This window comes from Zalophus californianus, chromosome 1 (genome assembly GCF_009762305.2).
Source record: "Zalophus californianus isolate mZalCal1 chromosome 1, mZalCal1.pri.v2, whole genome shotgun sequence".
Lineage (NCBI taxonomy): Eukaryota > Metazoa > Chordata > Mammalia > Carnivora > Otariidae > Zalophus > Zalophus californianus.
This window is the reverse complement of record NC_045595.1, coordinates 46,463,167-46,478,065: the sequence shown is the minus strand read 5'-3', so window position 1 is coordinate 46,478,065 and position 14,899 is coordinate 46,463,167. Positions and strand designations below refer to the sequence as shown.

Here is a 14,899-nt window from a genome sequence, read left to right as displayed (position 1 = left end):
TCCCATATGGGAAATCCAACAACCTCTGAAAAACAAGACAATGACTTCCTGTCTTCAATGCTTCACAAGACCAGAAGCAAAGAAGGTGCCATATTACCTGTATCTAATTGTAAAAATAATGCCAGCACCCTGGAAGAAGCAATTTGGGAAGCAATTGTTTAAATCCAAGAAAAACAAAAAACCATCAGCCAGCCAACGAATTTCTAACAGTTTAATATACCAAGTGAGAAATTTGGGAAAAAAGATATGAATAATATAAAAATAAAAAGCAGGATGTACAGCATATACTCGGCTAGAAACAATGTGCCTTGGATACCCCCTTTTGAAGATAAACCATGAAAATAGTGAACTTTGGTGTGATTTTAGTCAGGAAGAAGTATTCCCCAAGGGGCACATGTCTGAATTCCTGGGGTGCTGTGCTGTTTCCATGGCCTGCCACTTCATAGACATCACCTCCCTCTATCTTTTCTCATCAATGCCAAGCCAATTAAAACATTTCATCTCCCTAATGAGCATTGGGCTGATCAACTGGGCAACCTGCCCAAATTTTACTCAACAACTTCATGATGCATGATCCTACATGGGCAGAGTAGTGAGTTTTGGGGATATGGTCTCAGAGCCCTGGTTCTGAGATATCACATCATGAACCTATAACGTACACACTTTCAAAAGCCTCATCTCTTATTGTGAAATAGCGCTGCGAAAATAATAAAAGGACACCAACACCTACCACTTGAGAGTCAAGGAAATCAGGATGAGAGGACTGAAATCAGGGAAGTAACACCATCTGTACTGGCTGGACAGCTACTCAATAGTGCTAAGAACCCCACCTGCCTCTTCTGCTGCTCTCAGGGGATCTAAATAGCTACTACAGGGAGGTAACTCTTCTTCAATTTAGGCAGGAAGATGAACCCCTTGCTTAACATTTATAAAGGGGAACAGGGCCAAGGAAGAGAGTCTGAGTAAGTCAGGGTGAAGGGAGCAGTAATTTTCATGACTTCCTTTCAAAGCTGCCAGAGAAGTGACAAGTGAGGGGCGGGGAGGAGGGAACAGAACACCATTTATCATCGAGAGGCAAAAGGGATCAGTGTAGCATTTCTGAGAAAGGATGTTCCTTGGGGTTGGACGTGTACTTCGTAGGAAGAAAGTTTCCATACGGTCAAATACACTTACTGGAGTAAACAAATTCGTTTCCTGAATGAAAGACTTCCCAGAGCCTTGAACTAGCTCGTGTGCACTGTGACTTGCCAAGAGTTGCCTACATCGAACGGTGGACTCTTATTTTTTCAAAGCCTAGCTTTCTTTGGGACTTACTGGCTCTTAACTTTGGGAGATGCTGGCTTGGTAGATGAAAGCAAGGGTTAGCAATCAAGAAGACCTCCACTCCAGTTCTGCCTCTGCAACTTCTTGTGTGCAGAACTTCAGAAGAGGTAGAACAAGTGCTCAAGAAATGGCAGTCTTTATTACTGTCAGGCAATTCATTTTCATCACAGTCAATCCCACCTGCACTGATATCTTACCTACATCAGAGAGCACCCGAATACAGCTCTCCACAGAGGCTTTTTGGCTCGGCATTAACCAGTTGCAGTGGTAAACCCTGAACACACCTTGCAGCAGTTGCACAAAGACAGGCTGGCGAGTCTGCAAGGAAGAGAAGCCAAGAGACGGGTGGTATGACTTTTCTGTAGATCACTGATATGCTGATCAGAAACAGACATTGCATTGAACTGTGGGTTAATGGTAATGGACCCTTTGTAAGAGTGAGAAGGGGTGACTGGTTATGAGCAGGATTCTAGAAGTTGCCTATCCCAAGGAGGAAAAAATCAGAAGCATTTTAAGGGCATCTACAAACCTGATGCCATCTAAGTCTCACCAGAAGAACAAAGAGTGGAATCAGTGTCTGAAATCTGGTATTCTTGTCCAGTTACCAACTGGCTATATGACTTCAGGCAAATTGCTTCATGTCTCTGAGCTTTAACTTCATCCAGTATATAAAATAAGTGGACTGAGGCAAATTAACCCGAAGTTCTTTCCAGACATTATTTCCTATAAGCAGAACCTCTATTTTTAATCAGCAAAAACAAACTGATGAGTGGATCTCACCAAGAATGCTTATTTCTAGCAGTGTCTTCAATGATATAAACAGAAGATAGTTCTGATGGTTACCCGTTCCAAGTATTCATTTACTACAGATGAGTTAACTACATGGTAGGATCTATTCCTATGACAGTATAAATTTGTACTCTTTTTTAAAATAAGAAAACTCCAACATTTACTTCCTCCGCATTTCCAAATGCGTTTCAGTCTCCATCCAAAGCTACCTGGGTCAGAGTAGCTTTGACCTGCAAGGCAAACATTACTGTATACAGTGAGCTTCTCCACTGTTTTTAGTTTGGGGAAAGAGGACTTGCATAGTCCCTCCAAAACACAGTGGGAATTAATATAGCAAAGAAAAAAAAGTATTAAAAAGCTCTAGAGAGGTTTCTGAGATGGAAGAAAAACAAGAGAAAGTGCTGTGGTGGGGGAGAAAGAACTCTATTAGAAGAAAATTCAACAGGTTAATAAAAATTCAAAACTTCTTCTATGAACAATGTTCAGAAAATTACACTTACTAAGTGCTACATACTTCAAATGAAAGCTCATTTGGGGCCTCAACGAACAATCCTGTGGCAAACATTTATAGCCTTAATGCTATAAATACAAAACGGAGGCCCAGACAGGTTAAAAGAAAGTACACAGAAGAACCAACAAATGGTGGCAGAGCAGTGAGTCGACTTCAGGGCTCTCCGATGCCAACAACTTGTGTTCTTTCCACCAAGTTCACCCGAAAACCAGGATCTCTGCTTCCTTCAGGAAGTATTTTCTGTTCTACAGCTCACAGCCACCTGAGAAAGCAAACTGCATTGCTAATAGAGGACAGGATCATAGAGAGCCTGAGAAATTGGCTGAAAAACCCTGATATTAAGCTCCTGAGCACAAGGGTTCCAATGAGAGAAGCCATTTATGGAGATCACGTCCCACATGCCAAGGGCTAAGTGCTTTTTTGCCTATCCCACTGAACCCTCACCATGACCCAAGGAAGTAAATAGTGGTATTATCCTACTGGCTCGTAGGTGTTAGAGTTGGGAGGAGAACCCAACACCCAAACTCAAAGAAAGAAGTATCCTTTGACTAAATTAATTCAACTGAACCAATATTTATTAGGCCTCTGCTCTGTTCCATCTGACCCCTGGATAAACAAAAGATGAAGAAATTGGCCAGAGTAGCTGCCTCCTAATTACCCATTCCAATGGGCAATCTGGGAACATCAGCTCACTTGACCTCTTGGACTAAAGAACAGGGCCGCTCAACACCTTCTTCATAAAATGCTCCCTTTTCTTAGATCCTGAAGCCCTGCTTGTTCCTGAATCCCATCCTGCATGCGGGATAAAGTGAAGACCTTCCCCTGGCCTCTTCTGTATCTTGCCTTTAATTATCTGTGCTCTGCCCAGTCCCCTCTAAGTAAACCACTTCATTTTCCGGGCCACAACTTCAATGAGCAAATGTTTATACTTGGATTCTACCCCTCCACTCTCCTGAGTCTCACAGATTCGTTTACTTATTCAATGAGTTAGCATCTCCTAGGTTCCAAGCACAAAGCAAGACACAGGGACCAAGCAGTATCACAGACAACTGTGACCTAAGACATAACCACGCCCTTCTTACCAAAGCTGACAGTCTAGCAGGGAAAAGCACAAGCTATTTATTAAGCACCTCCTATGTACCAGGCACTATACTAGATGGTTCATAAACATTATCTCTAGTGCTCACAATAACCTGCAAGGTTGATATTCCATCCCTGTTTCAAATGTAAGCAAAGAGGTTCTGAAGTTCAGTGACCAAGGCCAGTCCACAGAGCTGATAAGGGGCAGAGTGAGGATTTGAAACCAGCTCTAAGGCCTCCAAAATTCTGTTCTTCCTCCCTGGATCCCACAGTTCCAGTTGCTTCCTGGACATTCCACTGGCAACATAAATGCAACACAGCCAAACCCAAGTTCATCATTTTCCTTCCTCATATGTTTGGACTGAATAAAAAGAAGGAAGCAAACAAAAAAAAAAACCCAAACAAACAAGGAAGCCAGGAAGGAGGTAAAAATCTAGCTGGGGAAATGAGGCATATGCTTTTCAGCATATAAACAAAACAAAACAGGCTATGAGAGCTCCAAAAATAGTATTCCTCGAAAATGAAGGCTCTAGAATCCATAAGCTACCCCTTAAAAAACAAAGCTAAAACCACTTTGGACTTTGTTTTCTAAGTATAGATAGACAACCTGGGATCTCACCAGGAACTTTGAGCATTTATATTGAAGATTCATCTCTCTGACGATTCTGGCTTATTAGGTGGTCCAAAAATTGGTTTCAAAGTAAGGCAATATGAGGAGACAGGAGTGACCAAGATGGAAATCCAAGACACAAGTTCCTGTTTAATGGTTTTCCAATTAATTTGACTGATTTACTCTGACATTCTGGTTTTGCAATACTGTTTCACAATCTATAGGAGAATGGGCATTGCTGTGGCGATTGTCACTTTAAATTACAAAAGAAGCAAGTCCGATCTTAGTAACCAAAGCAGCTTTCCTAGCTGGCTCTCCGTGTAAGAGTAGTTGGTGAGGAGCATGTTCTGGTCTCTAGGAATTCATGTGCTTGGGATCTAACCGGTTTCTGCTCCCCAATTACTCAAGAATATGTACTGACATTTGAAAGGCTGCCTTCTAACTTCGTGATACTTTAGCTTAACCACTAGCTTGTACAGTTATTTCTAACTAAGCATAAGGTTACCAACAGTCCCAAGGAATGGTATCTCACGAAAAATTCCATAATTCAAGTTTTTGCATCAGAGAGAAGTAGGCTGAAATCATGGTTATGCCACCTAATGGTTGTGACCCTGACTGAGCATGGTAATTAAACTTCCTGGGCCTCAGTTTACTCAGCTGCAAAATGGGAACAGTATCATCTACCTCATAGGCTGTATTAGGCTTATATGAACTCTTTGCATATTAATGAAATATAGCAGTATCTAATTAACACACCAGGGAGTATGAATCACCCTTCCCTTGGAGAATTTACCTTCATTAGGATTATCTGTCTGTAGTCCAACAACCCTAGGCCACCCATCAACCCCAGGACAGCCTCTACCTCTTTCCACGACAAGGAGGGTTAGTATTTCTCTTCTGACCACTGGAGACCAAGACCAGCTTTCATCCTGCAGGCGGTACGAACGCACCTGCAGGAAGACTTGCACAGCAGTTGACCCAGACATAAGTTATATAAAGGAGAATGATTTTTTTCCAAGTCAAAGAATGACATCATCTCCCGGATCCATGGATTCCTACCTTTGAACCTGGAAATACTGTGGGAATCCTGATGCAGAGCTGCTGCAGTGCACAGGCCCAGGAGCACCGCGCAGGAAGGTGTGCACACGCCCGCAGGGTCGGGCCGCACAGCAGCCCCGCCAGCCGGGCTGAACACCTTCTCATGCTAGCCCCGTACCACTTTGGGTGAACTCTGGGTACACGCCTGGGAGTTAGAATCGGGATCTCCATATGCATTTTTAAAAAGTGTGAATAACATGCTAGCACCTATCTGAAAGCTGCTTCTCCTTCTTCCAAGACTGAAGCGGGGGGAATAACAAGATTGAAGGGGGAAGAAAAGGCATCTTAAGGGGGAAAAAAATCAACAACCAGTAGATTCATCTGGTACAGAAAAACATTCTCAGGTGCTTCTGTAGCCAAGGGACCCACCACAGCAAGAAAAGCATCTTGTCTGAATGCCTTGCAAAACGGCCCATGTATAGCTGCTCACTGCCAAATCAATGCCAACGGCCCCTGCTGAAGTTCAGCCGTGAACGCCCTGCACCTGCATTTGCCTTTCTTACCTGCAGCGTTGTGCTCTGGTCTGAGAAGGGAGAACTGAAGAAGGTGGTAACGATACTCATGACAATTTCAGTAACGTACTTCTCCAAAATTGAGTCTGCGTGTTTCCGGTCACTGGTGTTGTTACAGGCCTGCAAGGCAATTGGATGTTTCAGACATGACACCAGAACCTGCAGGTCAGTTGTAGGATTAAGAAATCTGTGACCACTCCTGCTGATTACCCTTAACAAATGAAAGGTAAAGGCTTGCAGGTCAATATGTCTCCCTCTCAGGAATGACAGTAATAATAATAATAACAATAAATCATGCAGAAAGAGAAACTGATCAACTCGGATATCACATGTAGACGCACAAAACATTTAAAATTGGGATGGGACCTACAGGGCCATTGCTTCCAAATTCCTAGCCACGTGTGGCAAATCTAAACCTTAAAGAGGCAGCAAAAGGCATAGTAACTATAGTTGTCTATACTTTTCTCTAAAAGTAAACTGTCCTCCTGGTTAAGCCATTCATCTGTTGTAGACCATGGTTTCCTAATCCATATAATCAAGAGAATCAAATACACCAGTGAGGTCCATGTGATATTCTCCAAATGCACAACACTCTTTCATTCGATAAACATGTTACTATAGAGTTGTCAAATCACTATGTTGTACAGTGGAACTAATGTAACATTGGGTGTCAACTACACTTCAATTTTTAAAAAGTTACTGATATGTGATGCTGTTGAAAGTAGTGGGCTGTGAGTCAGAGTTATGGACTCTAAGTTTTGGGGTGAGAAGAGACTTCAGATTTTACTTGCATTCTACTTAATTTTGCTGCTTAAAACAAGATGAGACATTTAGAGGGAAAGGTTTAGAAAATACATTTTTAAAAAGTCAAGTTTTATTACCAAATTCATTAGTCCTACAGTTTGAGACATTAACATAATATAAAATATATTCATAAAAATATATGAAGGGCAAAAAAGAATCAAGTTTTATTAACTAACTACCATGTTCTAAGCTTAATGCTGAACAGCTTGTAGACAAACTCAGAGAATGAAATTAGCAGCTGATTTTTACATTTCTGAATAATGTAATGTAGAGGTCAGCAAAGTTAAGGGCTGGTGGTGACTTTTTTTTTTTTTAAAGATTTTATTTATTTATTTGACAGAGCATAGCGAGAGAGGGAACACAAGCAGGGGGAGTGGGAGAGGGAGAAGAAGGCTTCCTTCGGAGCAGGGAGCCCGACGTGGGGCTCGATCTCAGGACCTCGGGATCATCACCTGAGCCAAAGGCAGCCGATTAACGACTGAGCCACCCAGGCACCCTAGTGGCTGCTTTTATAAATAAAGTTTTATTGGAACACAGCCATGCCCACATGATTACATATTGTCTTGGTTGCTTTCAAACTACCAGGGCAGAGTTGAACAGCTGTGACAGAGACCAGGTGGCCCACAAAGCTGAACATATTTAATATCTGGTCCTTTACAGAAAACTTTGCTCAGCCTTGATTAAAAAAACAAACAAACAAAAAACAAAGCAGGGGTGCCTGGGTGGCTCAGTCAGTTAAGCCTCTGACTCTTGATCTCAGCTCAGGTCTGGATCTCAGGGTCATGAGTTCAAGCCCCACAGTGGGTGTACAGCCTACTTTAAAAAAAAATAAGACAACATAAAATAAAAATAAAGCAAAACAGGCCTTCCATCCCAGTCTCCAAAAAAACCTAGATTTATGCAATTAAAAGACTAGGAGGAACTTGAGATTTAAAAAATATACATATGTCTGTGATACCAATACCTAGGTATTATTAAATAAAGTTCTAGATTACAAAGAAAACAAGTTCTTGTAGGTTCCTTGTTTTGCACTGGTAACTGTACCATCAAGCAGAAATTATCACAGTCTAGGACTCTACAATGCAACTTTCTTTTTAACACAACGTTTCCAAAATTAAGATTCACTTTACAATTATTCTCTCTTGGTTACTGGCACCCCTCCCCCAAATCTACCACCACAAAACTCCTAGTGAATCTATGGTGTGCCTTGTTAGGTGCTAAGTCTTGCAGCCTTAGGATCAATGTTAAGCTTGGAGCAAAACCAAATCAAGAGTATGAAGCCCAGCACAACGGTTAGGTCAGCAAAGCAGATGCAAACGAAAGTGCTTTGCAGAATCCTCGACACCAGACTGAAGGAGAGAAATGCTCAAGCTCAGGAAGAAATACTGTCAAGGAGAAGAAAACTTTTAAAAGTGATTTTAATATGTTTCAGATTATTAGATCAATCCATAAAGGATGAAATGAAAAGCAGAAATAATCCATCTTCCCTAGGAGTTTCTTTTACTAGGAGTAAAAGGTAGAAGAAATGAGACATGTGCAATGATAAGAGTCACATCTGCCTCCCTGTACCACACACTAACAAAGTTGAAATTATGCAGATATTTCCCTTATGCCTGCATAAGGATGTCCAGACACGCGCGTACACACACTTCCGCTCTGCCACTCAGTTCCAGAGAGACTTACCCTGCAGATGTCCACAAGGAAATTCTCAAACAATTTCCACATGTGATTGCTGGTGTAAATCTCCTTCATTTCCACCTCAGTATCCACATAGCAGTGATTAAGGAAGTTAATGTATGCAATTTTAACCTGAAGACAGAAACAGACTTCTTTGAAAAATCGATTTGGTATATGTGGAATAAGACAAATGCAAATCAAAACTATGTTAGAACACTATTTTCACCTATCAGATAAATAAGAATCAAAAAGTCTGAGAAAATACTGTGTGGACAAGGCTGAGAAAAATGCCATCTTGTCATTTCCTCCTTCATTAGAATCACCAGTTATTATCATCTCATTATATTCACATAAGCCAGTTGAACAGCCATGCAGGGCAATTATAGCACATCCATACGATAAAATTTTTAGGTAACTATAAAAAAGGAATGTGAACTCTCTTTACAGACTGATAATGAAGAGAAGAACAGTGTACCCATAATGTCACCTCTTGTGTTTAAAAAAAAAAAAAAGAGGGAGCAGGGGAATGGAGAATATATAATTTGTTTATATGCAGAATTCTAGACAATGTACAAGAACATAATAAATGATTTTCTGTGGGGTGGGAGGGGACAGATTAGGAGATTTTGCCTAGTTTACTCCTTTATAGTTTCTGCTATTTGAACTTTTCAAAATGTATTAACTTTAAAAAAAAATCACCTAAAAACATAAGTGTATATACATATGCTATATATAAATATATGTATATTTAGTTGAAGATATAAATTAATAGTATGTATTTTAAATATACAAAGGCAAACTAAATTCCGAATGATCCACAGTTTTTGTTGGCGTTTTTGTTACCAGCCAAAATATATGAACAAGAAAATGGACAGCTTAGAAGGAATCATTTCCAAAATCTAACAGGTATTTATTATGGGTGGTGGAATTATAATTTTGATTTTCCTATTGCTTTCCTGTAGTTCCTCAGTATTTTATAATTGTCATTCATCATTTCTACAATACAAATTTTCATTTTAAAGAATAAACTTGCAGAATAGGTCTTACTCACTTGAACCATATCTCAACCCATTCAATCTTGTTTCTCAGACATTCATTCAAAGGGGATTCAAAAATCCTCTTTGCTCCACAGGCTGAATTATTAGTTTCCAAGAACAGAAGTGCAGCAGCAGATTCCCAAGGTTCTCAAGAAGACAGTAGGAAAGACTAACATCCCCCCACTGCCGACAATCTTCATGCACAAAATTGGCATTCGAGAAAATGTTGCTCCCACCGAGATGTTACTATGAAATGAGCGGCAGGTCTCAGCACTGTCAGGTCTCGTGTGGGCCGGCCATGTGCAGAGGCATGAGAAAGGCTCGCTCACCTCGGGGATGCAGTCCTCGTGGGTCACAACGCGGACGATGTCATCCAGCGGGAGCAAAGAGTTGCACTTTATCTCCGTGTAGACGTTCTTGCCCTCGGTGCACACGGCCAAGAGCTCTACCAGGTGGATGTGGTACATGAGAGGGCTATTCTCGTCCATCCGGTCCCGCTCTGACCTCATCATCTGGATCAGGGTCTGGAAAGAGGCTCTGTCATTGTAGAACACGAGGACGTCCTCTCCCGAATTAACCAGCTATAGAAAGAACAGGGCTTGTTTATATTACACGCTTGCAGAGGTGGGGACACCGTTTAAAAAATATCTACGTGCAGAGAAAGAGATGTTCTGTAGCATTTGCTTTCCAAAGCCAGTCTCAATCATATTACTAAACTCACTGAAATTTCAGTCATTTCTCTGAATCAATAACTAAAAATCTCTAGCAGCTTCATTTTAATCGACGGATACAGGTATTTGACAGTCGCCTTAACAAACTCTCAGGGGAAGAGAAAGTCTACAGACCCAACATTCATGTATCAAGTGGAAATGTAGATGGCAAGCTTTGCACTTGGATTTCCAAACCTAATATTTAGGCTATGATTTTTCTTTTTAAAAATGTTTCCATCTTTTTTATGCTTGAAAAGTAGTATCCCTCTTACAACTCTTTCACATACTGCCTTCTGTCTTCACAATTACCAATTATCCACTTCTTACTAAGATACGCCTTCCTTTCAATAGTTGTCAAAAAAATCAAGGCATTCCTACTTATAACTTGTCCCCAGGACTGTGTGTGGCTTCTCATAAATCTACTGAAGAGTTAGTCAATTTCAGCACTGTGGGAAATACAGAAGATCCAAAAACGAGCTGGCACAGAAGTCAAAATAAATATAGTCAATAGTATTTGCATAACAACAACTCACCTCTATAAGCCCTAATTAAGTGCCAGATACCATGATAAACACCCTAAGTGCATTATCTAACCTCACTGTGCCTCAGTTTTGTCTGTAAAACTGAGGACAAAGATGATACCTAACTCATGGTGCTGCGTCAGGTAGATTAACTGATTATATGTAAATTGCTTAGAACCATGACTAGGGTATGGCAGGCTTCCAATAAATGTTAGCTATTATTGTCACCATTATTTCACTGAGTCGGCATTATTAGCTTCTCAGCTGAATACCACTGCGCCTTCATTTTGTAGGAAGGCATGCTAAGGGTTGGGGAAGTCACCAGCTCACAGTGCCAGTAAAGTAGCCTAGCCTACATTCACATCCCAGGTCAAGTCAATTCTTTTAATTACACTACACTACCTTCCACAGGAATCCTGTGATTTTTTTTATTAGACAGGATTATAAATCCAAGTGTTAGGTGGATTCATCTGAGGTTTCATTTTTTAAACAGGTGGAAAGACTTAAGTATATTTGAACACCAAAACCACAGGTATGGGAGAGGGCTTTCCAGGTCAGACAGCATCCCATGGGGCACCGACTTCCCCACAGGCAACCCATCGGGACTTTGTCCCAATTCCACTGACCAGCTTCTTCCCATGAATCAAGCAAGCAATAATTTTTCTAGCTAGTAAAGTGAACAATTAAGGAAAAAGTCCTATAATCCACAGGAATGTAGGCTGTTCTGGCTCACTGGTTTCTATCTACATTTAATCTCTACTCATTGTAATTTGGGTTCAATATTCCTATTTTTTCCCCTCTCAGAAGAATCTGAGCCAAAATGCCTTAAAATAAATAGGTTCACTGCTATGAAAAATGTGATCAGACTCTCACCTATATACACAATTTAAGCTCACAAACACACACTCTCTCTTACACACACAAACCACAATTACGTTTTGTCCATTTATGTGGCTCCAGGAGAGGGTGCCAGTTCATATAGATAGCAATAATTTCAAAAAAAACACAAGATGAAGGTATATAGAAATAAATAGTTGTCACCTCAGCCATGACCATGTCTTGGCATTTTTTGATGAATTTCCCTTCTGCCTTGACGATTGTCTGCAGGAACTTTATGTACTGGACGTTTCGACCGTGAGTCTCAATGCAGTGAACAAAGTGCTGGACAACCCGCTCATTGATCTCACTGCAGAGCTGGAAATTGTTCATGAAGATGTGCTGCATGGTGACTGCCTCCAGGATCTGGCACAAGAGTAAGGGCAGAAACACAGGGAAATGGTCAAAAGGCGGCTAGAGCAGAGTACAACGTGCGAAAAAGTCTACCAAAGCACACAGAGAAAAGCATTTAAACCCATGAAGAGACCTTTCTCCTTTCTCACTTCTGTGCTGCCTTTTTTTTTTTTTTAAAGATTTTATTTATTTATTTGACAGAAAGAGAAATAGTAAGAGCAGGAGCACAAGCATGGGAGTGGGGGAGGGAGATGCAGGCTTCCCGCCGAGCAGAGAGCCCAATGTGGGGCTTGATCCTGGGACCCTGGGATCGTGACCTGAGCTGAAGGCAGACACTTAAGGACTGAGCTGCCCAGGCAACCCCTGCCTTCTTTTTTCATCATAATAAACACACAGAAAGGGAAACAAATCACTAGTCTTAGCTCAATGAACTACACAGGAAACCCCAGCACCCAGATCAAGAAACAAAACGCCTCGCCACCCAATTTAACTCGTTTTGATTTCTGCAACCACAGATTAGTTTTGCCCGTTGTTGAGCCTCATGTACTCTCTCCCGTCTGGTTTCTTTTGCTCAATAGCATGTTTGCAATGCTCTCAACATGTTGTTGCACGTATCAGTAGTTTGTTTGCGGTCACTGCTATGTATATTCCATGGCACAGATAAACCACAATCTGCTTATCTATTCTATTGCTGATGGGCATTTGGGCGCGTATCCGGTTTTAATGGCAAATAGTAACACTACACTTAGCACAAATAGGGCTGCTCTGAGCATTCTTCAACGTGTCTTCTGCTAAACTTTAATATACGTGCATTTCTGTTGGGTTTACCCGCAAGAGTGGAATTGCTGGGTTGCAAAGTATAAACATTTGGCTTGAGAAAGTACTTGCCAACAGCTTTCAAAAGATGTTAACAATTTCCACTCTACACTAGAGCTTTTCTATACCCTAGCTGATTTACAGTGTTGTTGGTCTCTTTGGTTTTAGTCATACTTTGTTGTGCAAATCTTAATTTACACTTCTCTGATGATCACTTTGTCCCATTTACTGGCTGTCTGGCTTTCTTCTATGGATGGTTTCATTTTAAAGTTTTTTTTTTACCCATTTTTAAAAACCCCTTTTAAAAGTGGTTTGTCCTTTCCCTTATTGACTTTTTTGAGTCGGTTATATATTCTGGATAGGAGTTCTTTATTGGACACATGCAATGCAAATGTCTTCTCCCACTCTCTGGTTTGCCTCTGGAGGATCTTAATGACGTCATTTGGTGAACAAAAGTTTTTAAAGAAGCCTGGTTTATTGATATTTTCCTGCTGTTTGTATACTGTGTAAAAAGATTTCAGTTTCCACCAGGTCATCAAGATATTTTCATGTTATCTTCTAGAAGATTTATTTTCTATTTTTTACCCAGAGTTATTGAGTGACTAAGTTATATGTTTGGTATGAGGTAGGGGGCTTTAAACTTTTTATCTTTAGTCTTTTCTTTCCCTGTACATAACAAAGAGGGAGTATTACCCCTCAGCCTGTCAGCCCTTCTCCTCCAAAGCCCTAGTGGTACTAAAAAATGAGTGTGTGAGCGTGTGTGTATTTACATGGATGTCCTTTGTAGAATTATTTACAAAGCCAAAAAATTAAACATTGCCTAAATGTCTACTAATATGAGAATGATTTTTAAGGTTACAGCCATACTAGGGAACTCCATGTAGCCATCACAACTTCTCATCAAAAATGCAAAAAATTTATATATCTATGACTTGCAAAGACAGCTGTAATGTATTAAGTGAAAAAAGCAAAATGCAAAATAAAGTGTAAAGTACTTCAACATTTTTCTTTAAAAAACTGCAAAATACATAATTTCAAAACATATCTGACAAACTAAACTATAACACAGTTATGTTTTAAATGAATATATTATGTATTTGTATGTATCTAATGTAGTATGTATTATATTATGTACATCGAAAACTTTATGCATGACCTCAGAAGGATGTGGCTGGAGAATGAGAATCAGCAACTCTCTAGGGCTAAAATTTGATGTAATAAAGAATGTTAAGAAAAAATATAAATAGATCTTACCTTGCCCTACTACCTCCTCCTCCCTTCCCCCGCCTTCTCCCCTAAAAAGATGGGGAGTATTTATGTCCTAAGAGTTGGTCCAAATGTTCCCCTTGGAACGAATGTTGCATTATAACAAGTCCCCGTGGTCACAACAGCAAAAGAACAAGCTGTTCCTCTTACTGCTTCCTTCCCTCCTCCCCTCATAGATTTCCAGACAGGGCTGGAGTCTTACCCCTGGGTTGAGAAACAGGTTTATGTGTTTGTGTAGCAAGGCTTGATTCTGCTGGTTGCCTGCACAGAAATTCTGTAGGAATTCATGTGCCAACCTCATTATCTCCTGCATCTTGGTATCTTCAGCCTGTATGGAAGGAGAGAGATGAAAAATAGGTTGAAAACAGGGCTATGCTGTGGACAAGAGAAGGTCAGCAGGCAGCAGCACCTATCTCCAGGCCAGGAGACCCAGTTCTGCGACACACCCATCACCTGCCGAGTGGGGTGCTGCAGATGCTTGCTGAGGGCCTGTTGTGTGAAAATATGGGGGTGCTGTGCTGTTGACACTTCAAGGAAGCCAGTAACCTGTTCAATTGTCCTATATCCTCTTCTGCTAGCCATGGGCAGATACAAAAAGAATTTATGCAGGAAAGATGCAATACAGAGTGGAAGCTGAGAGGAAGCCTCTGGATCCCATTTCTAGCAATGTCCCCAAATCTCTGAACCCCCCGTTTCTGAGAACAGAGAGAGAGAGCAGAGCAACAGCTGAGTGCCTCACTGGTGGAGAGCCCACATCGCCCCAGCTCTCGGGCTCACCCTTCTTAATCTGCCTAACGCATATATGCATTAGAGCTTTTGGCAGGAGATAACATGTCAGAGTAGAAATCGCTTTAGATTATCGATTTGGGCAACTATGCTTGCCGTAATCCTTTCCTTGTCACCTCAGCCTCAGCA

The 14,899-nt window shown here is 40.9% G+C and overlaps 1 protein-coding gene across 8 annotated transcripts in view; it reads right to left on the bottom strand.

The window, feature by feature from the left end:
• ITPR1 (inositol 1,4,5-trisphosphate receptor type 1) overlaps positions 1-14,899 on the bottom strand; it is a 320,344-nt gene that overhangs the window by 133,321 nt on the left and 172,124 nt on the right. For all 8 annotated transcript variants that reach the window (XM_027586400.2, XM_027586401.2, XM_027586403.2 and 5 more), the window contains 6 exons: positions 14,187-14,312; positions 11,714-11,914; positions 9,771-10,022; positions 8,411-8,536; positions 5,915-6,043; positions 1,521-1,641 (listed from right to left, as the gene is read on the bottom strand). In XM_027586400.2, coding sequence (XP_027442201.1) covers positions 1,521-1,641; positions 5,915-6,043; positions 8,411-8,536; positions 9,771-10,022; positions 11,714-11,914; positions 14,187-14,312 — 955 coding nt within the window. The remainder of the gene's footprint in view (positions 1-1,520; positions 1,642-5,914; positions 6,044-8,410; positions 8,537-9,770; positions 10,023-11,713; positions 11,915-14,186; positions 14,313-14,899) is intronic.